This window comes from Octopus bimaculoides, chromosome 19 (genome assembly GCF_046866305.1).
Source record: "Octopus bimaculoides isolate indiv1 chromosome 19, ASM4686630v1, whole genome shotgun sequence".
NCBI classification, from domain to species: domain Eukaryota; kingdom Metazoa; phylum Mollusca; class Cephalopoda; order Octopoda; family Octopodidae; genus Octopus; species Octopus bimaculoides.
Genome location: NC_142946.1, coordinates 54,118,537 through 54,145,711, shown reverse-complemented (window position 1 = coordinate 54,145,711; position 27,175 = coordinate 54,118,537). Strand labels below are relative to the sequence as shown.

The window sequence follows — 27,175 nt, the reverse complement described above, 5'->3', positions numbered from 1 at the left end:
ACTATCCAGGAGGAAAATGAAGCTTGATCATGCATGTAAACAAGCTAGTGGTTGACTATATACCAAATGTGACTTGCTGCACCTATCTTGCAACAACATTGATGTTGATTTAGTAAGTTATTTAGCATAATGATGGCTAATGACTCATTTTCTATTGTGATTTTATACAAAATTTAAATAACTTTATATTTCAGATTTTACCTCTACTTAGAGTAGTTTCCAAATAAAAATTCCATGATAGATTTATTTTCTTCACTAATTTCGGTCATTATTAACTATCTACTCCGTATTTGAAGCCTGGTACATATTCTGTTGATTTCTTACTGAACTGCTACATTCAGGAATATAAACAAACCAACACTATCAAGTGGTTGGCAGTGTGCGTATGCATACACACACAAGCTTCCACACAGTTTCTATTTACTAAATTCACTCAAACTGCATTGGTCAACCAGTTGCAATAGTAGATACTTGCCCAAGGTGCCACTCAAGTGGGACTGAACCCGAAACCATATGGCTGCAAAATGAATTTAACTACACAGCCTTGTCATTAAGTTGTGTGTGAATCCCACCCCCTTTAACCCTTTTAATACTAACCTGTCTGAGACCACCCCTCATTCTATGATAGACTTTTTGTTTTGAAGTGATCTAAGTTAAAACCTTCCATCAGAATTTCTTGTTAACTTATGTTCCATACACCAGTTTAATAATAACAAAGAATATTCTGAAGCATCCCTAGGCACCAAAGTCTGGTGACTGGTCTGGGCCAGATTTGGCCAATTCAAATGTTAAAGGATTAAAAGAACCCTCAGTAATGACAGTAGTTAGATGAAGATAAGAGAAGAATGCTTACCATTATACTTGTTCTAGGGTCTATTTTAAAAGTTATGTATTGAGTAAGTAATTATACTGCAAAAGTCATATGGCTATTTAAGACCCAACACAGACACCATGAATAAGGTTATAGAGTCTGAAGAACTTTGTAAGAATATCATAAAAGCTCTAAAAATCATCATTTTTGGTTCTTGTGAAATGCATAGTCTCTTGTTTGATACACAATGTTTGTAATACTATACAGGTTTGATTGTGTGTAAATTTATAATTTTAATTTTTCTTTTTTGTAATGTCCTTGATGAATATTGTTTAATATTTCTTTGTTGTATTTTTGTAATTTTTTTTTGTTTAATTTGTTTCTAGAATGTACCATATTTAATGTTATATAAAACGCACTTTTTTTCCCCCAAGGGAAATGTCTCAAAAACTTACCCCAGGTCCTATATACAAATTTGCTTTAACCCTTTAGCATTCAAATTACTCTGTCAAATGTAATGCTTATTTATTCATATTGTTTTGAATTAATCATAAATTATGTTGGAGCTTTTGAGATTTCAATAATGTGATTGTTTACTTTTTAGAGTGACATTTTAGGGTAGATATAAGAGACTGGATCTAACCAGATAGAATACAAAACTGGTAGAATATATGGGCCAGGTATGGCCAGTTTGAATATTAAAGGATTAGATATTATATGCTTCACTGCACTAAAAACTTTCTTTCTGAAATATGCATTACTGAAATTGGGAAGCATCAAATATGCCTGTCTTTTATGCCATGAAATTGTGTGTCTTTACTGTTGAGTATACGTTAAGTATGATACAAAATTCAAAACTACAAGCAAGCACAATTTCTGTTAGACTGGTTTTGCTGTATCATTATAACTTCTGCCTAGTTATGTTTCTAACGACTTGCAGTAGAACACAGACTGAATATACTTTGTGGTTTTGTGTACAGTTTATACTAAGTAGGTATGGGCTACGGGCGAGAATGGAGATGGTATGGAAAATGGGATGGTTTGAAGACATTGGTGGAATGTGAAGCAAGTTGTTGTGGAAGATTTGACAGATTATGCCCGAGTAATTTACAGGTTTATTGAAAGAAATGAACCAGAGATTGTTTGCCAGGCAGGAGAGATCATACAAATGCATAAGGAGTAGTTTCATGCATATAAACATGCTTGTACACACACAGGTTAGTTTTATATGATGAGAATTCTAGTTTGATCAACTGGATGATCTTGGCAGTTTACATTAAGTGCAGGCATAGCTGTGTGGTTAAGAAACTTGTTTTGCAATAATGTGATTTTGAGTTCAGTCCCATTGCATGGCACCTTGGGCAAGCTAACCAGTGTCCTGTGAGAGAATTTGGTAGATGAAAACTGTGGAAGCCCATTGGTTGTGTCTTTGTGTTTGGGTTCGCCCCCCCCCCCTCCAACTTGACAACCAGTACTGTTTTGTTTATGTCCTAGTAAGTTTGATAAAAGAAGCAAACAGAATAAGTACCAAACTTTAAAAAAAGTACTGGGGGTCAATTTGTTTGACTAAACCCTTCAAGGTAGTGCCCCTGCAGGGCTGCTGTCCAATGACTGAAAGAAGTAAAAGATCAAGATTTGTGAAAAGGGTGCTGAGGCAACCATGGAATGTTTAAAACTTTCTAGAAAGCGTCACATAAGGTAATGAACCTGAGTTTGTTGGATGTGAAGTTGAAACAAAAAGGCAATCATCGCATGTCTTAACATTGGAAACTTTTCAACTTGTTCCAGCCACTACAACCTCCATTTTCTATTCCCCCACCCAAATATATATATATATATATATATATATATATATATATATATATATATATATATATATAATCATATAAATGTTTCGTTTTATTTTAAACCCTTTGAACCATAACTGCATATGTGAAAAGGGTTAATTTTAGCAGTTTGGATTTTTTTGACTACCATTTCGAAACAATAAGATTTTATATTGACTAATTTATTTAGTGATCAATAATTTTTTTTTTTTTTTCTCATCAGGTTCAGCACAAAATATTTTATGAAAATATTTGATAACTTTGTTTGAAATGAAACTTTTTTTTTTTTTTCTCGTGAATTTTTTGTCTAGTGATTTTCTCCATGTTTTATTTTTCGTATTTTTTTTTTTTAATTTCTCTTCTCCCCTTGATGTTATTTTTTTTTTCTTATCCCCTTTAATATTATTTTCATCTTCAGGGTGGAGTTCATCAATTAATGTGATCATATCATCTCAGTTAACGCTTCAGTTCATATTTCAGATTTACCTAAACAAATAAGTTTGATTGTTAATTGTTAAATTTCTCTCACTCCAGTTTGTTATTTCTGTCTGGTTTATTTATATATATATATTTTACACCCCTGGTTTATTGTATTTTAATATTTGTAGACATATTTAAGGTAATATTGAAACTATTATTACTGTTATTATTTTTATAGGGGTGGGAATAAAGGAGGTTCAGATGTTACTCTTATTTAATTGCTGGTCTTTCACTTCTACAATATTTTTTCTACAGAAGATTGTCTTTTAACATAGTGACTTTAGGAAAGCACATTAACCTCTCATGAGTTACAGAAGTTTTTGCCTACATAAGTTACCTTCTGTAATTAATTTATTAACAAGAAGGGAGCTCTATTAAAGCTGTAACACTTAAAAAAGAAAAGAAAGGAATTAAATATTAAGCTATAGGCATGAGCATTTGAATATATTTGTAAATGATGACCAGTAAACGTGTCTCCTATCTGATGAGAAGAATAGTTTATTTGTATATATGTATTGCTGTTGCCTGGTTAGAGCTGGCTTAGGGTCTGAGCTTTGTTTCATTGGATGTGAGTATAAAACCTAATTTAACTCGTGCTACCCTTTGCCTCACTCTGTTTTGTATTCTCTCATTTTGAATGTACATGATATTTCTCAAGCTCCATTCACACTGCATCATTTGATAGTCCACCTACATGGGGGACCAGCCACCAGTTTGAGCAAAGTGCATGTCTCCTGTTTTGCACACCTGTATTCTTGACAATTTAACCTGTGATGTTGGTCGCGTTGAACTGCCTCCGTTCCTTTCATAGATTCATCTTCTAAGCTTTTTTGTTTCCTCGTTTCGCTGTTTATAGGCCATACATTCAGTAGTTCCCTAATACGCCCACAAGCCGTCTCCACACGAAAAACAAGTCACGACCTTTTTTGGTAATGCCTAAGCAGTTTCTTGGCTATCGGAAAGCAGAAGGATGCCCTCAAAAAAACCAAGGTCAGTTTCTGCTTCTAGTGGATGCCTGTGGCTTTTACTGGAAGCAGTTAACCCTTCTTCTTCACAGCGTGCAGTTTTTCTCTGCCAGATTTCCTTTTTCATTCAGCTTTTGATCTAAAACTGACACAGACTCTATCTGTACCTCTCTCTACATCCTTACTAGTTTTCAGTATAAATCTTAGTGTTCACTGACTCCTGCCCCACTCTTTCTCACATGTCACAACTATTCTTTATTAAACTACATTAACATTGTTTGCCTCTTATTGTTTTATATATATTATTTTTATTTAATTAATTTCTTTTACTCCTTTTCCCTGCCATCTTATTAGTTCTGAATGTAGTTGAATGAATGTGATTAAATTTATTTTTATAAATAGATTTCTTAACATTTTAACCAGAATAACTCTGTAGGACCTTCTTAATGAGTACTAACTTTTGTAGTAATAGTTAATGAAGTGATTAGTTTAATTAATGCTTTCTGTTACTTACAATTCATTTGATTGAAATAATCTTCAGGAATTTTCAGGTTTATAATTATTACTATGAACTATATGTATGTATATGTGTATGTATGACTGAATGTATATATTTATGCGTTAATGAATGATGTATGTGTACACACATTTCTGTACTGAAAATGTATATCTGTGTATATGTCAATGTGTGCCTTTTTACTAAGCCCAAAGTATTGCATCACTTAGTGTTTTGCTTGTACAATTTGGTCAGTGAACAGAGGGAAAAATTCTCTGTAATATCTTTGACTTCATAATGAAGATCACCGAGATCATGCACCAACCATCCCTTGGAAACAACCTGCATCAAACCTAAGTAAATTCAAAATAAACTACAGGTGGTTGATAGGTTAACTTTCCTCAGTGGGTCACTCTCATGGGCAGTTAGTATTGATGAAGAGGTCACCAACAGAATCTCTGAAGCTGGCACTACCTTTTGGCTATCGAATAAGGTGTGGGAGTGCAGAGGAATCAGAGCTCATCACCAAACTCACGGTCTGCTGCACAGTTGTTTTTACAACCTTCTGAACAGTCAGGAGAAGAGATGCATGACATCTCAGTCTTTTCTCATATGAAGTGTCTCAACAGCATCCTCTGCTTCCATCCATTAGCAGGACTCTGCTGAAATCTCTAGTGAATTGTGCTGCATATGTCAGTTGCCTGCCAGGCTGTAGCATCCTATGCTAGTTGCTTTACAGTGAACACTATCAAGGAAGGTGTGCTGTTGGGAAACAAAGGAAAAAGTAGGTCAACTGATTGCATCCTCCAAAGGGCTCAATGTTGTATTTGCCCTAAATTGAAACTAGTGTGCTCTGATTGACAAAGGAGCCAAGATAGCTGAAAGCAAAAGAGCACTGCTGCTGAGAGGCATGCTGTACTTTTGTATACATGTTCTACTTGTGAATGAAGATTTCTGGCCAGGGTAGGCCACATAAACCAGCACTGGAACCACCAGACCAGTCGTCTAACCCATCCTTGAATCTTGATCCTCTTCAAAAACAGAGGATGAATGTATGCATGTTTGTGTGTATGTGTGTACATACATGTGTGTATATATTTGTATGTAGGAAGATTATATATAATACACACACACACACACACACACACACACACACACACACACACACACACACACACACACACACACACACACACACACACACACACACACACACACACACACACACACACACACACACACACATCACCATTTAATATCTTTTTTGCATGTACTGTGTTGTGCTCCAATGACTACTTTGTCATGACTATGGTTGAACGTCCTTTCTAACACTAAATACTTTACTGAGTGTACTTGATGCCTTTTTTTCCCCCATGACATTGGCACTGCTGAGGTTGCCATGTAACTTGCTAGATGAAAGAGCCCTTTCACTTAAGAGGAAAGTGGTTTTATACTGGGTGTTGAGAAGTTGAAAATATGAGAGAAGAGAGATGCAGGGCTACCTCATATAAGGGTGGATGGAGTGGAGAGCTGAAAAGAGAGAGAGATGAAGGTGGTGGTGATGATTTATTTGATGACCTGGAAGATGACAGCCAGAATCGCCTCCCACCATCAGTTGTGCCTCAGAAAGATCCCAAGACAGAGTGATATATGAAGCCATTCTCCAAGCAGCAAGAGTAAGTCTGCTGCATGATGAATGAGACTGGCTGGACACATACGAAGACCGCCAGAGGAGAAATATGGTGATGATGGGCGGGAAAGGGTGGGTAAGGCTTGTAAGAGTGAGAAGGGAAAGTAAAAGAACCATATAGTGACAGAGCTGGAGGTGGTTAGAAGTACATAGGAATGAGTGTAGTAGGTGGAAAAACGATGGTGGTTGTGGTGTCAGTGGTAGCTATTATGTATGGGTGTCATAATATCTGGTTAAGGAGGTAGGAAGGGATGACTGGTAGTACAGGAGGTGTGATCAATGAAAAATGTGAGAGGGGAGGAATGAAGTTAAGAATGAGGGGTGAATGCTAGAAGAAAATTATTCCAGGGATAGAGAGATCACTTTTAGCAGAGAAAGGGATGAAATATGTTCTCATTTAACTACAGCAACAATGATGGAAAGATGAATGTAGGGAGATGATAAGGCTTGACAGTAACGAGTTGGGTGAGGAACACAGTTGTTTGTATGTATGTGTAAGTACCTGTATGAGGATGTGCAAATATGTGTGTGTGTGTGTGTATATATATATATATATATATATGTGAATGTATGTGTTTATGTATATATATTTGTATGTGTGTGTGTGTGTATGCATATATATATGTGTGTGTGTGTGTGTATAAAATGTATACTTACGTTCATTCTTACACACAAAATCATTAACATGTGGCTACTGACATAAAATCTTAATGGTCAGAATTTGTCTGGCAAACAAATCAACGTGACTGTTGAAGTATGAAGCTTACATAAAAAAAAAAAAACCTTCGACAAGAAAGTCTACATGAATTCAACCAGTTTATAAAAAACACTGATGCTAAATACATTCAATTCTTGGAAAGTTGAATATGAACTTAGGAACTTTGTTTCAAACCAGCTGTAAAAAAAAAAAAAAAAAAAAAAAAAAAAGAAATGGAGAAAATTCAAGGAATCTAAATAAAAAAAAAAAGATAAAAACCTTGGACACAGTTGTGTATTCAGTGAAAGATATATATGTGTATAAATATACATGGGTGCAGGCTTGGCTGTGTGGTTAAGAGGCTCGTTTTGCAACCATACATAATAATCCATGGGGTTACAGTTAGGCAAATTAGGAGGCCAGAAGGAAAGAAAGAAAGGTAAATAATAAAAAAGAAAAAGAGAAGATATGGGGAAGTGAAATCAGGAGGAGAAATGAAATATAGAATGTAGTAAGGGGGAGGGGACAATGAGACGTGTTAACAATATGAGCTCTGGAAAGTAGCAAATATATGTATCCAAATGTTAGAGGAGGTAAGACAGTCACAGAAATTCTCCAACAACCACTTCTAACTTTTTTCCAGAAGTATAGCAAGGGGACGAATATTGCTGCCACACATATGACCTTCCAGCAGCAGCAACAAACCCTCTCCAGCCAGATATTCATCAGTCTCCAGCAGCTTCATGTAGCCATCTGAATTGAACCTAAGACCCTTGTCAAAGGTGTGAGGATTAATTCCAGTGTGTAGACACTAATAAATCATCAAATTTAGCCTGAATACCCATGTGTATGCATATACATATACCATGTATTTTGATGCATATATATATGTGTGTGTATACAAACTCTCACACACACATGAACACTATGAAAGCCCCAAAATCTTCACAAACTGTTTCTCAGTGTCACGTGACTTCATTGGACAATTGCTATAGTATTGAATTATGTGAGTATATATATATATATATATATATATATATATATATATATATATATACACTGTAAGATTATATTATTATATTACAATATAATCTATTGGATGTATGTGTGTATCTGTATATGATACACCAAACATGTTTTCTTTAGTAAAACATGTCTAAAGGACCAGAAGTATTTTTGATCTTTTATTTCAAACAATAACTGCCTGAAATCCAATCAGCTGGATTGCAGAATTGGTAGTGTATCAGACAAAATACCTTGTGACATTATGCTACATCCCTTTATATATTCTTATTTCAGTTCTTGTTAAGGCTTACTTTAATTTTTTCCCCCTTTCTGAGGTCAGTAAAATATAATATTAATTGATAAAATAAGCTCTGGGATTAATATAATTGATTATGCCCCAGCTTGGCCACTATACAATGAAAGAAACCATGAAAGAAAATCTATCGTGGACTACAGTTAAACTCTTGAAGGGATCGACCCCAACCCTTTCTAGCAACACACACTCACAAACAAAATCACACATATATTAATATCTATGTATGTTTGTACATGTATAGACACATACATGTGTGTATACAAAGTGTATCCAAAAGGAAACCAAGCTTTCTAAAAATGAAGTCATTGCTCTACTATTTAATTAGATTTGTCTCTTTTGAATGGTATATCATCAACTGTTGATACATTATTGAACAGTAGCTTTCCAATCAAAATGATCAGATCAGTGCCAGCTTCATAACTGAGTGACCCCAACATGCTTTCTGTGGTCCCAACAATGATTCACACTAATGTGACAAACTGTTTTTCTTTCAACTTCATAGCCATACTCCCATGTAACACTTTTCAGAAAATTTTCAAACAACCGTTAAGTGGCTTTTTTTTTTTTTGAGGTGAGGGAAGGGGTCAAATTTTGCAGCTGCACCCTGTGTTTTCAAGTTTACTTTTAAAGTCATGTGGGAGTAGACTAATTTTTATGGATGCCTACTTCTCTAGTATCTTCAGGACCAGTCAGGAGGTGACCTTATTCGGCTTTTTAGGATCTTCTTTGGTGGATCGTCTGATTTGGAGTCCTGCTCCCACTCATGGCATTGTAGTGTAGGGCACAAACAGTCTTCCCCTTTAGGCCTATTGCAACTTCAGAAAAGTCTCAGAGCTAGTTTTCCCCAATTTGAAATTAGAATTTTGTATAGACATGTTTCTCTTTTAAATTCTTCATTAGTTGACTTGTGACAGGATCTAGGGCATACTTTCATTCTAGCCTGTGTTGGTTGATTGATGTCTGACTAGTGTGGTGTGATGTGTTGGGCATGCTGTTTTAAAGGTTCGGTTTCTTTTTGGACAGATCTCTCTCAAAACAGTTTTTCATTCAGGACCCAGTGATAGTTGCAGTTAATTGTGGTATTGTTCTTTAAGAGTTAAGTTTAGTAAATGTTAGTCTTTTGTGCCTTGTAAATAAAGTAGTTTTATAGAGTTTTGTAAAACATATGTGCGTTTGTGTGTATACGCATACACACAAGTATGCATGAGCACACATACATATGCATACATATATTTGCTTCTCTTTTATGTTTCTATTTTAACAAACTGTTACAAAATTGCTTTAGGTTTGTGGATGAAAGGACTGTGTATATGGCTTTTAAAGGCCATCTAAAATCCATGGTTGATGATCTTGACGCTGTTAAGATTTGTTTTTGAGCAGTCGCACATTGATGTGCTCAGAAAATATGCAAAATAGGGAATCTATTTGGATAACATTCTGTGGATGAAGAGCTGGGTGTATAGTTTGTGCAGAGCTTAAAGTTGGAGTCAGAATATGCAGTAAGAAAGGTAAGTAGTAAGCTGTGAAATCAAACAGCCCTAAAGAACAGAAGCCACTGTTGAAGATGTAGAAAGAAGGGACAGTACATCCTTTTGTTAGAGTCTGAAATATGTTTGTGAATAACTTTATGCTAATTAGTCGAGTGGCTTGTCTTTGGATGCAGTGAAGAAAGCCTTTGTATGTGGTGGTGGTGGTGAGGGGGCAGTTATAATTGGCACTGGTGTAACTGTGTGGTTAAGAAACTCACATCTAACCATGGGAAATATTTCTTTGCTTACAAACAGGTGAGTGTTGGTGATAGGGAGCCATCCAGCTGTAGAAAATCTACCTCAACAAGTTCTGTCCGACTCATACAAGCATGGAAAAGTGAATCTAAATGATGAGGATGTGAACAGTACTTCAGTATGGGTTTCTTCTAGGCTTTGTGTAGGGCAATGGTTCTCAACCATTTTTCACCTGTGGACCCCTTTGGTTCCTATTCTTCTCAGGTGGACCCTTATAATCAATTGATGCTTAAAAAGTCCTATTATATTTTTATAATTGAATATTATTAGGAATCAGATAAAAACATTTTTTGAAATATTTTATGTACTATAGAAGTGTAACCAATTTATTGCACAAATTTTAACAAAATCTTATATGGAACCCAGTTGAGAACTACTGGTAGTGCAGAGTTATCAACTCTGATAGACGCTGATGTATTTTCTCCCCCTCTCGGGACGGAGGTCAGTCACTTTGCTTGTGAGTAGTTGCTGTGATGAAGATCTCTTTGTTGCCTTTCTCACCTCCTTTAGCTTTCATCTGTTCTCCTTATTTGTGTCTTTCTCTCTTTCTCTCATTGCTCTTTTGTTTGTCTCCTTATTTTCTCTCATTTACTCTTCTCTTTAGTCCAGTAGTTCAACACAAGCTAAATGGTCAGTATTTCATATCGCACCAGGCCATTGTTTATAGGTTGTGTTCCCTTGCGTGGGATTCAGCCAGTACATTGATCTGCAGTGAGTAGAGCCAAAGTGGGCCCTATGAATATCTGAAAAGTTATTTTACTCCTTAAAGAAAAATTAATAAAAATTGACACCATTCTCTGTTTTTGAGAAGATTCCTCTGGACCTGAAGGCAAGCTTGATTTTACAAAACCTGTCTGCAAGGTACTGACTATGCTGCTATTAAAGTCAACCCAGCTGTAAATAAGCACCATGGGTTGCTGCATGCTGTTAACTGAAGTATCTTAAGACAGTAATTTGTTAACTTTGCTTTGTGTAGTCCACACATCTTTTTCCTGAACAGAAGATGGCTTGGTTTAGTAGTACTACTGCTGTAGGTGACCATTGTACAGTATGAGTATACCCCTGACAAGCCAGATATCTTCTGCAATCCAGTTTTGATTCATGCTTGTAGCTATTTCAGATTAGCTTATATTAATAGCAATTAGAAGGCATGGCTGACAAAGCTGGACACAACCCACTCCCTCCTTACTCCAATACATAAACAGAAGCAATTGCACTCCTAAGAAAGCTTTAGCTTCATGTCTTGTTAGTGAAGGCAACAGGAAATAATTGTCTTTATTCTGTATTCTTCTTAGACACCTTAATAACACTTAAGCAAATTTATACTCCAAACCCCAAAACTCTGAGATTTAAGTAGGTTTCTCTTGTTCATTACTGCAAATGTGTGTGTGTGTGTGTGTGTGTGTGTGTGTTTGTGTGATGAAACTTGAGCCACAGGATTGTTTCGCTGCACCATATGTAACTGCTAAGAGGCAAGAATTCAGGTTATAGTGACATGTTTTATTTGTAATGGTGACGTAAAGCAATTTCTAGTAGGTGGTGATTCTTATGTTATTTGATCATATTTTTGCAGTTACTATTATCAACACCATCGTTGTCATCACCACCATCTATGTCATTGTCACTGCCCTCAGCATGCTATGAAAATTGGGACAATAGAGATTAGTATGGCATCTACACAAGGATAAAACAGGCAAATTTCTGATAAAAGAAAAAGCTGTCAGGACTTATTATAAACTGGCCTTGTGCAAAAATGAGGAAGAACTATTATTATTAGATGCAGCAGAATTTTTAATTAGTGAACAAGTTGCAGCTTTGAGTGATGAAAATCTTAAAACAATGTTCCAAATAAATGTGTAAATAGGTGTAGTGGCATTTTGTCCGTCTTTACGTTCTGAGTTCAAATTCCGTCAGGGTCGACTTTGCCTTTCATTCTTTTGCAGTCGATCAAATAAGCACCAGTTGAGCACTGAAGTCCATGTAACCAACTAGGCCCCCTCCCTCAAACTTGCTGGCCTTTTGCCAAAATTTGAAACCATTATTATTACAATTATTAGGTTGGTAGACTGGCAAAATTAAGAACAGGATCAATGTAATCTACTAATCTCTCATCTCAAAAATTGTAGGCCAGTGTGCCCCTGAACCAGAAACAGTTAATATTATAAGGATGTTGGGTTGGCAGAATCCAATGTGAATTTTGATGTTAAAACATCAGGAAAACTGCCATTCAGTAATTCTTCTGAGTTCAAATCCTGCTGAGGTTAACTTCTCTTTTCATATGTTGCTGGGTTAATTACAAAGTACCAGTCAACTACTGGGGTGGATGGTATTGACTAATCCACTCTCCCTGAAAATGACTGAACTTCTGCTAAAATTATTATTATTATTATTATTGTTATTTGGGTGGTGGAATCTGCAAAAATCGGAGCTATTGGCAAAATACTTTGGGTTATTTTGTTACATATCCGAGTTCAAATTCTACTATGGTCAGTTTTTTTCTTTTTCAATACTTTCAGAATCCATACGTACTAGTCATATGGTGCAGTAACTCTAATTGACCCCCTCCCCATCACCTTGTGCCTATGTTAGTTGTTATTTCCATTGTTTTTCTTTTTTCTTTTTTTTTTTTATTAATTAATCCCTACCTTACTGTTTCTCATTTCTCACAGGTGAAGACATGAATAACCAGCCTTACTCAGGTGCAGAAAGACATGTCGAGAAAGTTCCACATTCTGGGGTGGAGACCTCTCTTTCGTCCCGCGTCTCTGCTCCGACCAGTCGGCCAACTCATGTCTATCCACAGCAGTCACAGCACCATGCTACCGATCATATTAATACATACACAGTAAGTGATAAATCTTCTGTTATTTAGTGTACTACTTGCTACAAGTTTCTTGACAATTTGCATTGTACTTGTGTCCAACCTATGCCAACATGGAAAATGGACGGTAAATGATGATAATGATTAGCATGCCAAGTGAAATGCTTAGCAGTATTTCTTCCGTCTTTATGTTCTGAGTTCAATTCCACTGATAAAATATGCACCGTCCTCTCCCACAAATTTCAGGCCTTCTACCTTCAGTAGAAAGGATTATTACCATTATTATCGAGGAGGCAAGCTGGCGGAATCGTTAGCATGCCAAGTGAAATTGCTTAGCAGGAGTTCGTCCATCTTTATGTTCTGAGTTCAAATTCTGCCAGGGTCGATTTTTGCCTTTCTTCCTTTCGGAGTTGATAAAATAAGTACCAGTTGAGCACCAGTCATTGTAATCAACTTGCACCCTCCCCCAAGGTTACTGGCTTTGTGCCAAAATGTGAAACCGTTATTATTATAGATGATGATATTAAGGCAGTTGAGCTGGTAAAATTGTTAGCATTTAACATAATATTTACAAGCATTTCTTTCTTCTTACATTCTCAATTCAAATTCCATCTAGGTTATCTTAACCTTTTGAGGTTGGTAAAATTGAAATCCCTCTCTTAAAATTGCTGGCCTTGTGCCATAATTTGAAGCCATTATCAGTATTATTCTTGTGGTAATGGCGAGCTGGCAGAATTGTTAGTATGTTGGATAAAATGCTTAGCAGAATTTTGTCTGTTTTTATGTTCTGAGTTAAAATTCTGCCACAGTCAACTTTGCCTTTCATCTTTTCGGGGTGGATGTATTAAGTACCAGTGAAACACTGGTGTCGATGTTATCGACTGGTCCCCTCCCCCCAAATTTCAGGCTTTGTTCCTTTTGTAGAAAGGATTATTATTATTATTATTAGTTGTAGTAGTATTAAGATGACAAGCTAGCAGAATTGTATTGAACCTATTTAATGGCAATCCTTCCTGCTCGTTCTGCTCTGAGTTCAAATTCTGCTGAGATCAACTTAGCCTTTCATCCTTTTGGGTTTGATTAAATAACTACCAGCTGAGTAGGGAGTGGGAGAGTGGCATCAACTAACCCTCTCCCCTTAAAATTACTGGCCTTGTGCCAAAATTTGAAATCGTTATAAGGCAGCGAGCACTGGGAGAAATGCTTAGCAGTATTTTGCTTATCACTATGTTCTGGGTTCAAATTCCACCGAGGTCGACTTTCATCCTTTCAGGGTTAATGAAACAATTACCAGTCAAGTGCTTGGGTTAATCTAATCGACTAGTCCCCGTCCCCCAAATTTCAGGCTTTGTACCTAAAGTAGAAAGGATTGTTATTATTCTTCTTTTTATCTCGGGTTTTGTTGTAACTCCTGGAGTTTTTCATGCGTAGCAGGCTTGCTGCTGCAGCCTACAGTACCATGCTATCTGTTCAACTAATACTTTCCTGATTATTCTGGCCGTGCCAAGAAGGCAAACCTTTTGTAACAGTTCTACTGGGCACTCTATTCCAATTTCTTTTATATTCCTCTTGGTGCCTTCTGCTGTCTTCAGTCCCCAGGGACCCAACAATAATTGGCGCTATCTTCACCTCATTTTCCAAGCCGGGCTATTTTGTACTTAAGTGGGTTGTGTACATCTATTTTTTTGCCTTCCTTCTTGACTGTTTGTGGGTCAATATTATTATTATCATAATCATTATTTTGGGAGCAGTGGATTGGTAGGATTGTCAGAAAAAATAAGCAGTATTTGGCCTGGCTCTTGTCATTCTGAGTTCAAATCTTACCAAGGTCAAGTTTACCTTTTTCCTCCTTCCCGGGTTCAATAAAATAAAAGCACCTATCAAATACAAGGTTCAATATAATCGATCGTTACACTCCTCCAAATTTCTAGGCCTGTGGCTATGTAAAAAAAAAAAAGAAAATGATTATTAAAGGTGGTGGATTAGCAGACTCAGTAAAGTGTCAGTCACAATACCTTGAGATGTTTAGTTATAGCTCTTTATATTCAGAGTTCAAACCCTGAAGAATGATGAATAACTTTGGACTGTACCCATTTATGTTTGTGTCCTTGTTCCAAGTTCAATTCCTTCCTGGAGTCTTAAAAATAATGAAGCCCTAGTTACGTTCTGGTGTTCTACACCTTTTCAAATTCAGAAATCAGTATCTGTTACTTAGAACTATGTAACAATCCACCTGGTTTGTCACGCTAAGGGAAGTAACTCAGTAAAGAAAGGGACTATATTGTTTGTTGTTGGTAGTCCTGTTAGGAGTGGGAAGGACGTTCGTTATAATGCTTGTATCTCCCTATGCTGCAACAGAAGCCAGTACATTGAAACCAAGCCGAAATAGACTATGGAACCTGATATGGCCCCAGGCCTTGCTAATTCCTGTCAAACCGACCAACCTATGGCAGTATGGAAAATTGATGTTAAATGTTGATGATGATGATGATGATGTTGCTGACATCACCCCTACTATAAACAAATGACCCTTGCACTTGCTACGACCAGCACCATCACTATGATAAGCATCACCATCACCTGCAGGATTGCTTCATAGGTGGGAGGGCTGATATAGTTGTCAACAACCTGACTCTACAATAGGTCTTGCTAGACTTGCAACTAGCACTTGTGAGTGACCTGTTGTATTTCTCCTCATACTAAACTCATAATATCAGAGATTCTAAAGCTGTTTGTTTTATGTTATTTCTTTTCTCTTTTCTCTCTTTGTCAGAAACCTGCAACATCCTTACCTGCTGCCACCCATTCTTCGATATCAAATGTGTCAAACATACTTCCAACAGGAGGTAAATCACCTACTACTGTAGAGTTTGTGTGTTTCTGTGTGCATGATAGTCTGATCACAGCAACTAAGCTGAAACTTTGAAATCAGTCAAACTTTCCTTGTAAAAATAATGCATTCACTGATCCATAATTATATTTCATAAGCTTAAAGCTTATAAGTGATCACCGTATATCAACGAAAGGAAATAATCTAATATTGGGGCATATAAGCCCTTGACAGAAAAAAAGTGGGTTTTCCTTTCTTTCGATGTCCCAATATTAGACTATTTTCTTTAGCCAATACACAGTGATCACTTATAAGCTTTAAGCTTATAAAATATCATTTACAGAATGTGTGTGTGTATATTCCAGTACTCCAAAGTTGTATGTAGATGTTATATTTCTGTATGGTATGCATAAGGGTTGTAAAATACTGGAAAATGTTCTTTGCAGAATAATTACATATCAAAACAGAAAATTGGAAAGACAAAATGTTGGTATTACTTATTCATCATTGGCTCAGTGGTTAGAGTGTCAAGCTCACAATCATGTGGTAGTGAGTTTGATTCCCAGACTGGGTTGTGTGTTGTGTTCTTGAGCAAGACACTTTATTTCACATCGCTCCAGTTCACTCAGCTGTAGAAATGAGTTGTGACGTCACTGGTGCCAAGCTGTATCAGCCTTTGCCTTTCCCTTGGGTAACATTGGTGGTGTGGGGAGGGGAGGCTGGTATGCATGGGCGATTGCTGGTCTTCTATAAACAACCTTGCTGAGACTTGTGTCTCGGAAGGTACCTTTCTAGGTGCAATCTCATGGTCGTTCATGACTGAAGGGGGTCTTTACCCTATACATGCGTTTCATTTTGCTAATAGGAGTGACAAACTTGTACATGTAGGAGAAACATGTAAGTCATCTCCTATTAGATATTTTTCAGACTGTATTAAATGGTATTAGTTGTGAAATGAGCCTGTTGTATAAATATATATATATGTGTGTGTGTATGTTAAAAGTCTCGTTCTTCTTATTTCAGTGAGGGCTGTGGATGGCAGAATTGGTAGAGCGCTCGGCAAAATGCCTTCAGGTATTTCACTTATTTCATCTATGTTTTGAGTTCAAATCCCACTTATATTTACATTACTTCTTATCATCTCAAGTTTGATAAAATGCTGAGGTGGTCTGGAGTGGTGATTCAGTCTAGTTGACTGCACTCACCCACAGAATTGTGTCGCTTTGTACCTATGCCAGATATATAACCAAGACACTATAGCATAGATTAAATGCAATGCAGTATTGTATTTTGTCCTGCCTTTGAAGATTTCAAATTCTGCCAGAGTCTGGTATGTTTTGATGGATCACTCTACACATACAGACACAGGCAGGAGCTGATGTATGCACACTCACACTCTCACATAGATGCACACACACACACATTTATAAATACATAAATATGTTCATATGTGTGTATATAAATACATACATAGATGTGAAGGTGCATGGCTTAGTAGTTAGGGTGTTGCACTCACGATTGCAAGATTGTGATTTTGATTCCCAGACTGGGTGTTGTATTGTGTTCTTGAGCAAAACAGTTGATTACATGTTGCTCTAACGTGTGGGATATTGTGCACCTGTACAGGTAACGTCAATTTGATGAAGGAGTGAGCTTATGTGAGCACAAACATTTGATCACTATAAACAAATCATCTGTGTGGTTGTTCAGTAAGAAATTGCAGAACCCTTAAATGTTGCCTAGCAATAGGAAAGTTCATGATGTATGCATGTATCATCATCACCATATGTCTGTTATCCGTGCTAGCATGGGTTGGACGGTGTGACCAGAGCTGGCTAGCCAGAGAGCTGTACCAGACTTCTGTCTGATTTGGCATAGTTTCTACGGCTGGATGCCCTTCCTAATGCCAACCACTTTACAGAGAATGCTGGATGCTTTTATGTGGCACTACTTGGGCACTTTTATGTGTCGCTGCATGGGTGCTTTTATGCATGGGTGCTTTACATAACCAGAAGGATCGATATTAACAGTTTTGCTGTGGGGTAAGGGTTTTCTTGAGTATAGCCATATCTATATATATTTATAGAAATCTCAAAGATGCCATTATTTTTTAACGATTTATTTCTAGAAACAAAATGTCATTTGATTGCATTTAAGTACTTAATCTAGTATTTAGTAGACATGCCTTATGCAGTTTTTAATGAATAAACCCATTTGGACATTGTACTGATGAGTAGTGTCTGCAAAGATAAAACTGTATAATTAGGGGTGGTTATTTACTTTTGAGGTGTCTCTCCTCCAATGTGTAAATTCTGTGTGCTTTCAGTAACCATCTGTAACAACGTCGATGCTCTGAAGACCTGCAACACCTTAAGTTCGAGTGGTGCATCCAACATTCATGTGCCATTTGCGCCTCAGACCAGTGTCCTGCAGTTGGCTACCACGACAGTGCCCACGGTGGTGGAAACCTCTTCAACAAACCCTTCCATGTCTCTTGCTGCAAACTCTCCTGCATTTCGAAGCAGTGGTGTAGGAGGAGGGGGCGGAGGTGGTGGTGGAGGAGCTGGAGGAGGAGGGGTTGTGTCCACATGTGGTCAGTCAACACCAGCAGGGCACCATATGCCCACATTTACTTCTCATTTACCCAGAGGTAAGTCACTATTTCAGTTGTCTCTGTCTGTCTGTCTCTCTTTCTGTCATTTGCTTGTCATTGTCCATTGTTGTCATAGATTACCTGTGCATACATAAGAATTAAAATGTATTTTATATGTGTACATTATATTTGTGTGTGTGTGTGTGTGTGTGAAGGCATAGCCATGTAGTTGAGAAGCTTGATTCTGAAATGGGGTCTTGGGTTCCGTCTTACTATACAATGCCTTGTGAGTGGATTTGGGAGATGGAAGCTGAAAGAAACCTATCGTGTGTGTGTGTGTGTGTGTGTGTGTGTGTGCATAAATTTTATGTGTATTTACATTTGAGTTTCTTGAGTTGTTGAGCTACAAGTAGTGAAGTCAAGAAATCATTTACTGGTTTTGCACCTTTAAAGTCTTGTGGAATGAGTTCCTTTACTTAACAAAAAAACAGGTATGTTTTAGCAATAGGAAGGTTATCCAGCAGTAAGACATTCACTATATATATATGTACATACAAGGGGGTGCTGTAAAGTTCTTGGCTTTGGGTAAAAGAAAATACAGGAGGATCAGGTAATTGTGATTTTATTGAACATATTTATTCCCTTCTCAGATTCACAGTTATTGCCATGGTCGTTCAGTTTTTCTAAGTCCTGTAAAAGAATTCCGATGGTTGAGCCTCCAACCAGACCTTTCACGATATCCTTAAAACCAGGAACTTTTGCAGTACCCCCTTATGTGTGTGTGTATATGTATATAATGTAGACACACATATAAAACCTTCTGCTTAGTTGAACTCTGGTTAATTTCCATTTCCAATTGCGTTTTGCTAGGTGCAGCTGCTGCGTCTGCTCTGTCTGTCCCGAAACCCGGTTCAAGCATGTCAGCCGCCGCTGCTGCTACAGTGATGCGTCCCAACCAGCCTTCTCCCATTCTCAGCAACACTAATGTCTTCTCTCAGATGAACCGGAACTCTCTAATTTCAACGATAAAGCCCACAGCCCCTACAGTTACAGGTCCACGTGCTAACCAGCCGAGTATGGCAGGTGCAGCACCCACCTCACAGATCATTTTGCGATCGGAAAAACCAAGGTATGCTTTGTTGAGGGTTTTTTTTTAAACATATTTTTTAACATTTTTTTCTTCATCAACTAAACAACTTTGCTCTGTCCATAGCAGTTTCAATGATCACTTGGAGCTGTCATATTATTAATGCCTCTACTTCACTTCAGAAAAGTGTGAACTGCACAATTTCTTATAACTTCATTCCCTACAATAAGGAATCCTTTATATATGTGTATTTTTTTTTTTCTAGTGAATATTATTTTTTAAAATTACTTGGTTGCTTTTCATTGCACTTCCTCCTCACATGACTACTCTATCTTACACTATTTTCCACCTCTCTCGTTACTCCTTTTCTTCTCGTTTTCTCTTTGTTACCTTCTTTTACCACTTTCATCTCTCCTTCTATTCTTTTACTCTTTTACTTGTTTCAGTCATTTGACTGCGGCAATGCTGGAGCACCGCCTTTATTGTTTAGCTTTTTTATCTTTTTCTTTGATATTTTGACATTATTAAGGTGGCAAGCTGACAGAATCGTTAGCATGCTGAGCAAAATGCTTAGTGGTATTTCGTCTGTCTTCACATTCTGGGATTCAAATTCCACCATGGTCAACTTCACATTTCATCCTTTTGGGATTGCTAAAGAATGTACCAGTTGAGTACTAGGGTCAATGTAATCAACTTACCCCCTCTCTCTTGAATTGCTGGCCTTGTGTCAAAATTTGAAATCAATATTTTGGCATTATATTAGCTTATGCAGATAATTATGCTTTTAGCACTCTCAGAGTTCTTTGTTGTTATCTTTACTTCTCTCTCTCTCTCTCTCTCTCTCTCTGTTGTTGCTGTTATTATCAATAAAAAGTTGGTAGATAGGTAAATTTGTGTTGGACAAAATGCATTGCTACACCCACCCACCCCCACATGCTTTCGTGTTCTGAGTTCAAATTCTCTCAGGTCTCTGAGGTCAGCAAAATAAAGTACTGGGGTCAGCAAACTTCGTCCCTTGCCAGCATTTTTGGCATTGTGCTTACACTAGAAACAATAATCTATACTTTTCTTTATATTATCATTTACCCACTTGGTTATTATTATCAACACTTCTCTCCAAATTATGTAACCCCTCTACACTTCTGAAAATTACCTGTCTTCTGTGTTATCTCTTTTCCTTTATATTATCTTTCCTCGCTGTTTTTGTTATTATCTAAACTTCTCTACATTACTATCTTTTGTTCTCCCCCCCCACCCTTCCCTTGATATTACATATACTTCTCTCTATATATTTATGATCTATCCTCTCTGGTCTTTCCTACACATCTTTACATTTGTTTCTTAATTTTTTAATCGTCAACATCTTCTTTCACAGGATTGAAAAACAACCCAAAAAGCACAATTTATTTTTCAGGCAAAATATGCCTGTGTACAGTGACAGTGCCGCTGTGGTTACTGCTGCTCAGTCTACAAACTCCAACATTCACATCACCCTAAAGAAGAGGAACACCACTGATGCCACTAAGTCGCAGGTGATGTTTAGCCATGGACAGGGCAAGGCCCTCCCTGTCAACCCTAGCATTTCCCATTCATCACCGACAACTGCAACGGCTGTCGCATCAAAGATGATATCTCAAGCATCCTTAACTCCTCTGGCACCAAATATTGCCATAAAACCAGGTCTGTATTATAAGAATTTTTTTCTTAACCTCCTCCTCTCTCTCTCTCTCATCTAAGGCAAAAAAAAAATAATACTCTCCCCCTCCCTCCTATCCTTTGTTAATATTTGACACTGAATGCTTATTCTTGAATCTTGCTAAAGATGCCTCTATGTGACTGCCTGACCTGTTAGAACTAGCAGCCATATTTCCCTGGAATCACATCCAATTTACTTAGTATATCTAGCACTGCATTATCAAGTATGCTTTTCTTTTCTTTCTGACAAAAAGAAAGAACGGTCAGTGTTAGAAAACCTGGAATCTTGGTACCCACCCAGTCAGATCTGGCCTAGAATTAAGCAGCAACTGAATTCATGTTTATTATTTAGACATTGTTCTACAATCTGATACTCTTTAGGTTTCTAATCCTTATCTGGTTTTCAAGTAAGGCTTTTTTTGTTATTCAACATTAAGACTCAGACATGGCTGTGTGGTTAAGATGCTTGCTTTGCAACCACTTGGTTTTAGGTTCCCTTCCTCTGTGTGACACTTTGGGCAAAGTGTCTATACTATAGACCAGAGCCAACCAATACCTTGTGAATTTAGTAGATGAAGATTTGTGTAGGAGGCTGTCGTGTGTGTCTGTGTTTGTCCCTGCCCTATCATTTGACAACTAGTGTTGGTTTGTTTACATCTCTGTTAACTTACTAGCTCAGCAAAAGAAGTATAAGATAAAAATATTTATTTATTAAGATGAGGTTATTAACTGTTTAGCATTCAGATTACACTGTCAAAATTAATGCTTATTTATTCACACTGTTTTGAATTAATCCTGCATTATCTCACATCTTCAAGAGGTTGATGATAATGATTATTTTTAGAATGACATTGTTGGATAGGGGTAAGAGGCTGGATCTGGCTGGTTTGAACATAGCAAAACAGCTAAAATATTTGAGCCTGATATGGCTGGTTTAAGTGCTAAAGGATTAATAATCCTAAAACTGATAACCTTGTGAAGAACAATGATTTCTGCCACAAGTGCAATATAGGGATGTTGGTATGTTCATAATTTCCCAAGAGTATTTACAATGAAGATGTAAACAGAGGAGAACAAAGCTCAGAGCTGCAGAACAGAGAATATCTTTGTTGCTATCATTGCACCACGAACACTGCTAATTAATAAACAATAAAAATAATAATTAACCCTTTAGCATTTGGATTACTCTGTCAAATATAACACTTATTTATTGACATTGTTTTCAATTTATCATGCATTGTCTTGTTGCTTTGAGATTACAATTGTGGGATTGTTTATTTTTAAAATGATGTTATAGGATAGGTGCAAGAAACTAGATCTGGCCAATTGGAATATAAACCAGGAAGATTACTTTGGACAGATGCTGTCAATTTAAATGCTAAATGGCTAATGTTGCTTCTGTATTTTGTCTTGGTTAAAATAGCATTTGCCATTGTTAAAATTTATACAGTTGTTATGTGATATGTAAGAATTGATTATAATTCAATAACAAAAACCTGACCATGGCCTATGGGTCACATTTGATGTTGTTTCAGGTGGTGCTAAGTGGAATACTGTTAACCAGTTAGTTGATCTGACCAAGGAGGCATCGAAATCAATGGCTACCAAGACCTTAGCAGGTAAGTGAATCTTGATTGTTTATTTATCTCTTTTTTTTAAATCTGAGCAATTTTGTATGTGCATTGTGATATAGACAGATATGGCTGTGTTGTTAAGAATGTTGCTTTGCAACCCTGTGGTTTTGAGTTCAGTCCCACTGTGTGGCACTGAGGCAAATGTCTTTTACTATAGCCCCAGGCCAATCTGTCTTGTGAGTGAATTCGGTAGTTAGAAACTGTGGAAGCTTATTGTTTGTGTGTGTGTGTGTGTATATATATATATATATATATATATACACATACACATACATACACAAACACACAGAGGGTTCACTCTGTAAGGTGGTTGGCATTATGAAGGGCATCCAACCGTAAAATCCATGCTTAATCAGACAGTGAAGCCTGGTGCAGTCTTCTGGCTTGCCAGAACCTGTCAAATCATCCCACCTATGCTAGCATGGAAAATGGACATTGAATGATGGTGATGAGATATGAGTGGCTGTGTGGTAAGAAGCTTGCTTCCCAACCACATGGTTCTGGGTTCAGTCCCACTGCATGACACCTTGGGCAAATGTCTTCTACTATAGGTTCAGGCCAACCAAAGCCTTGTGGTTGGGTTTGTTAGACAGAAACTGAAAGAAGCCCGTTGTGTGTGTGTGTGTGTGTGTGTGTGTGTGTGTGTGTGTGTGTGTGTGTGTGTATATATATATAAAGAAGCCAGTCGTATATATATGTGTATATATATATATCATCATCATCATCATTTAACGTCCGCTTTCCATGCTAGCATGGGTTGGACGATTTGACTGAGGACTGGTGAAACCGGATGGCAACACCAGGCTCCAATCTAATTTGGCAGAGTTTCTACAGCTGGATGCCCTTCCTAACGCCAACCACTCAGAGAGTGTAGTGGGTGCTTTTACGTGTCACCCGCACGAAAACGGCCACGCTCGAAATGGTGTCTTTTATGTGCCACCCGCACAAGCCAGTTCAGGGGCACTGGCAACGATCTCACTCGAAAATCCTACGGGAGCCAGTCAGGCGGTACTGGCAACGGCCACGCTCAAAATGGTGCATCTCATGTGTCACCCGCACAAGAGCCAGTCCAGGGGCACTGGCAACGATCTTACTTGGCTTGCCGGGTCTTCTCACGCACAGCACATTTCCAAAGGTCTCGGTCAGTAGTCATCGCTTCGGTGAGGCCCAATGTACGAAGGTCTTGCCTCACCACCTCAGCCCAGTTCTTCCTGGGCCTACCTCTTCCACGGGTTGCCTCAACTGTTAGGGTGTGGCACTATATATATGTGTATGTTTGTGTGTCTGTGTTTGTCCCCCCCAACTTCGCTTGACAACCGATGCTGGTGTGTTTATGTCCCCATAACTTAGCGGTTCGGCAAAAAGAGACTGATAGAATAAGTACTAGGGTTACAAAGAATAAGTCCTGGGGTCGATTTTCCTGACTAAAGGCGGTGCTCCAGCATGGCCGCAGTCAAATGACTGAAACAAGTGAAAGAGTACCTCTGATTTGTTAAGTTTGTGAAAAAAGCCGACTGCTTGATAAAACAACCAGTCTGGTATTGGAAACCTGAGCCTTGAACTATCTTGATAGACAGCAGTTAATCAAAGCTAATGCGTAATTTAATAACTCTTTGCGTCCCACTAGGATTCCGTTCACGACCCCTCAGTGGGTCGCGACTCCTAGTTTGGGAACCACCGGGTTATAGGATTCCCTCGTCATCATTGTACAAACACAACTTGGCCTTCTTGTTATTATAACATTGCTTTTGCAAACACACATGTAAATGTTCAAGTCAGCTGTATGTGACCCTACAGTGTCGTTCTAAAAATCTACAATTACATTAAAATCTTGAAGCTACAATATAATGCATAATCAATTGAAAACAATGTGAATGCACAAACATTTAACGAAATAATCTGAATACCAAAGGGTTAATTGTAAAATTGTTTGTTTCAATAGCGATCAGCATGCCTAACCAACCAGCTGCCACGTCCAGCAGTTCTGTTACCCAAGCTGCTGCAGTCTCAACCACAGCCACGACGTCTACGACATCAATACCTTCATCCATACCAATTGGTGAGTATCTGTCTTTGTCCTTGCGACTTTTATTGCCATGTGAGTAAGTTAACATACATAGACATATCTTGGAGCCACATCAACATCATAGTAATGTGATCTCTTGTTACTGTACTTGTATCCTGTTTCTTTGGACAGTATGTTTCAGTCATTTGACTGTGGCCATGCTGGAGCACCACCACGAAGGGTTTTAGTTGAGCAAATCGACCCCAGGACTTTTTTAAAGCCTAGTACTTATTCTATCAGACTCTTTTGCCAAACTGCTAAGTTATGGGGACGTAAACACACCAACACTGGTTGTCAAGTAATGGTGGGACAAACAAAGACCACACACAGACATACATACACACAAACACACACACACACACAAACACACACACACACACTCAATGGGCTTCTTTTGGTTTCTGTCTACCAAATCCACTTACAAGGCTTTGGTCAGTCCAAGACTATAGTAGAAGACATTTGTGCAAGGTGCCATGCAGTGGGACTGAACCCGGTGCCATGTGATTGGGAAGCGAGTTTCTTACCATACAGCCATGCCTGCTAAACATTTTCAGTCACCTCTCTCTATATATCAGTGGTTCTCAACAGGGGGGCCATATAAGATTTAGTTATTAAAAATTACGTGCAATAAATTGCTTATACTTCTACAATACAGAAAATATTTTAGCAATTTCTTGATACAATTCCAGTCTAAGTGGTGTGTGTAATGTGTTGGAGACTACAGATCACTTTTCAAGTACCATGTTTAGCAACCTCTGTGTTTGTTGTGGGTCGGTTTGTGCCAAGTTAAATGCAGCAACAATGATATAGAATATACAGTGTCGTCTTCATCCACAGTTAATAACATGTATAGTACACTGTTTAGCCCTAGGTCAACTAAGACAATATGATATGACTTAGTTGCTATCTCTAGCAAAATTTGAAGTGTGTGGAGGTTCCTTCATTTGCTCATGCACAACAGGTTTAGTCTTCTGGAAAATCTGTTTGTTGACCTCTGTATTATAGGTCAGCTGCCATGGTTGAATGGTGACACAGTTGATCTTATTGTTGTGTGTATGTTACGAGTATTTGATTTCTTGGAATGTCTAAAAATGTATTTATTTCCCCTTCAGCTAAAGTGACACCACAGCGTCAACAAGCGTCATCACACATCACGCAGGCTGCAGCAGCGGCAGCGGCAGCAGCAGTGCACCCCATAAACCAGGAAACGCGATCTGATAGCCAAAGCCATGGTCAACCAACCCAGACTGCTGCCACCAACAACTACTTCATCCCTGCCCAGGCCCCAAGAGCATCAGCAGGTTGTACTTCTTTGGCCACCACTATATCAAGTGGTAACCCTACTGTTACACACACTGACAACAGACAAGAAGGGTAAGTGGGTTTTTTAACCTTTTAGCATTTAAACCGGCCATATCTGGCCCAGATATCCTTGTTTTATACTCAAACCAACCAAATCTGGCCTCCCATACCTACCCTACAATGTCATTCAAAACATAAACAATCACATCAGTGAAATCTCAAAGCTACAAGATAATGCCTGACTAATTTAAACAGTGTGAATGAATGAGTGTTGCATTTGACAGTAATCCAAATACTCGAGGGTTAAAGGATATGAGAAAAGACTTGTGTGTATGGTCATTTTGTTTTACATCTATTTTTTTGTGTTGACATGAGTTAGACAGAACTTCTGTGGCTGGGTGTGCTTCTTGTTGCCAACCTTTATGTGCAGATACTTGACATTATATGAATTGTGTTGATTTTTTGTTTGTTTCTTTTAATTGACAGCCGTGCCACAGTTGTACCACACATGCAGCAGTATATGCAACCAGAGTTGATTTATAAGATGTCCTACCCTGTTTATCCTATGTCTCATGCCACTGTTCGGCCAAGTATTAGTAAGTTTTCCTCTTTTGCTTTCCGATTATTATTTTTACCTTTTTACCATTTAAACCAGCCATAACCAGAGCAAATATTCTACTTGTTTCATGTTTAAACCAGCCAAATCTGGTGTCTCATGGCTCTTTATGTTCTAAGTTTAAATCCTGCCAAAGCACTAGTAATATACTGAGGTGATTCATAAGAATGCCTTGCAGTATTTGTTCCAGCTCTTTGCATTCTGAGTTCAAATTCCACCATGGCTTACATGGGTGGTAGACCTAATCTGTTGTCCCATTTAACATCAGTACATGACACCTTGCATGCTTTTAGCAGTGTCCACTCTGTTGTATACATTCAGGCAAGGTCTCCAATTTAGTCACATTTTTCCCTCCTTCCCTCTCATCTCTTGGAGGTCCTGAAAGAGGCATGGACATTGCTCTCCTTTCTAAGTAGACTATAAAAGAAAAGTGCAATTTAATTGACATAACACCTAGACTAA

The 27,175-nt window shown here is 37.8% G+C and overlaps 1 protein-coding gene across 7 annotated transcripts in view; it reads left to right on the top strand.

The window, feature by feature from the left end:
* The window catches only part of LOC106875413 (uncharacterized), a 56,154-nt gene that overhangs the window by 15,672 nt on the left and 13,307 nt on the right, over positions 1–27,175 (top strand). For 3 of the 7 annotated variants that reach the window (XM_014923532.3, XM_014923537.3, XM_014923535.3), the window contains exons 2-12: positions 3,974–4,107; positions 12,740–12,915; positions 15,665–15,737; positions 16,745–16,795; positions 18,048–18,371; positions 19,185–19,443; positions 20,777–21,081; positions 22,632–22,715; positions 24,673–24,789; positions 25,908–26,169; positions 26,584–26,693. In XM_014923532.3, coding sequence (XP_014779018.1) covers positions 4,050–4,107; positions 12,740–12,915; positions 15,665–15,737; positions 16,745–16,795; positions 18,048–18,371; positions 19,185–19,443; positions 20,777–21,081; positions 22,632–22,715; positions 24,673–24,789; positions 25,908–26,169; positions 26,584–26,693 — 1,819 coding nt within the window. In that variant the 5' untranslated portion in view covers positions 3,974–4,049. The remainder of the gene's footprint in view (positions 1–3,973; positions 4,108–12,739; positions 12,916–15,664; positions 15,738–16,744; positions 16,796–18,047; positions 18,372–19,184; positions 19,444–20,776; positions 21,082–22,631; positions 22,716–24,672; positions 24,790–25,907; positions 26,170–26,583; positions 26,694–27,175) is intronic. The other 4 variants (XM_089337753.1, XM_014923538.3, XM_014923536.3 and 1 more) reach the window with 3 other exon arrangements.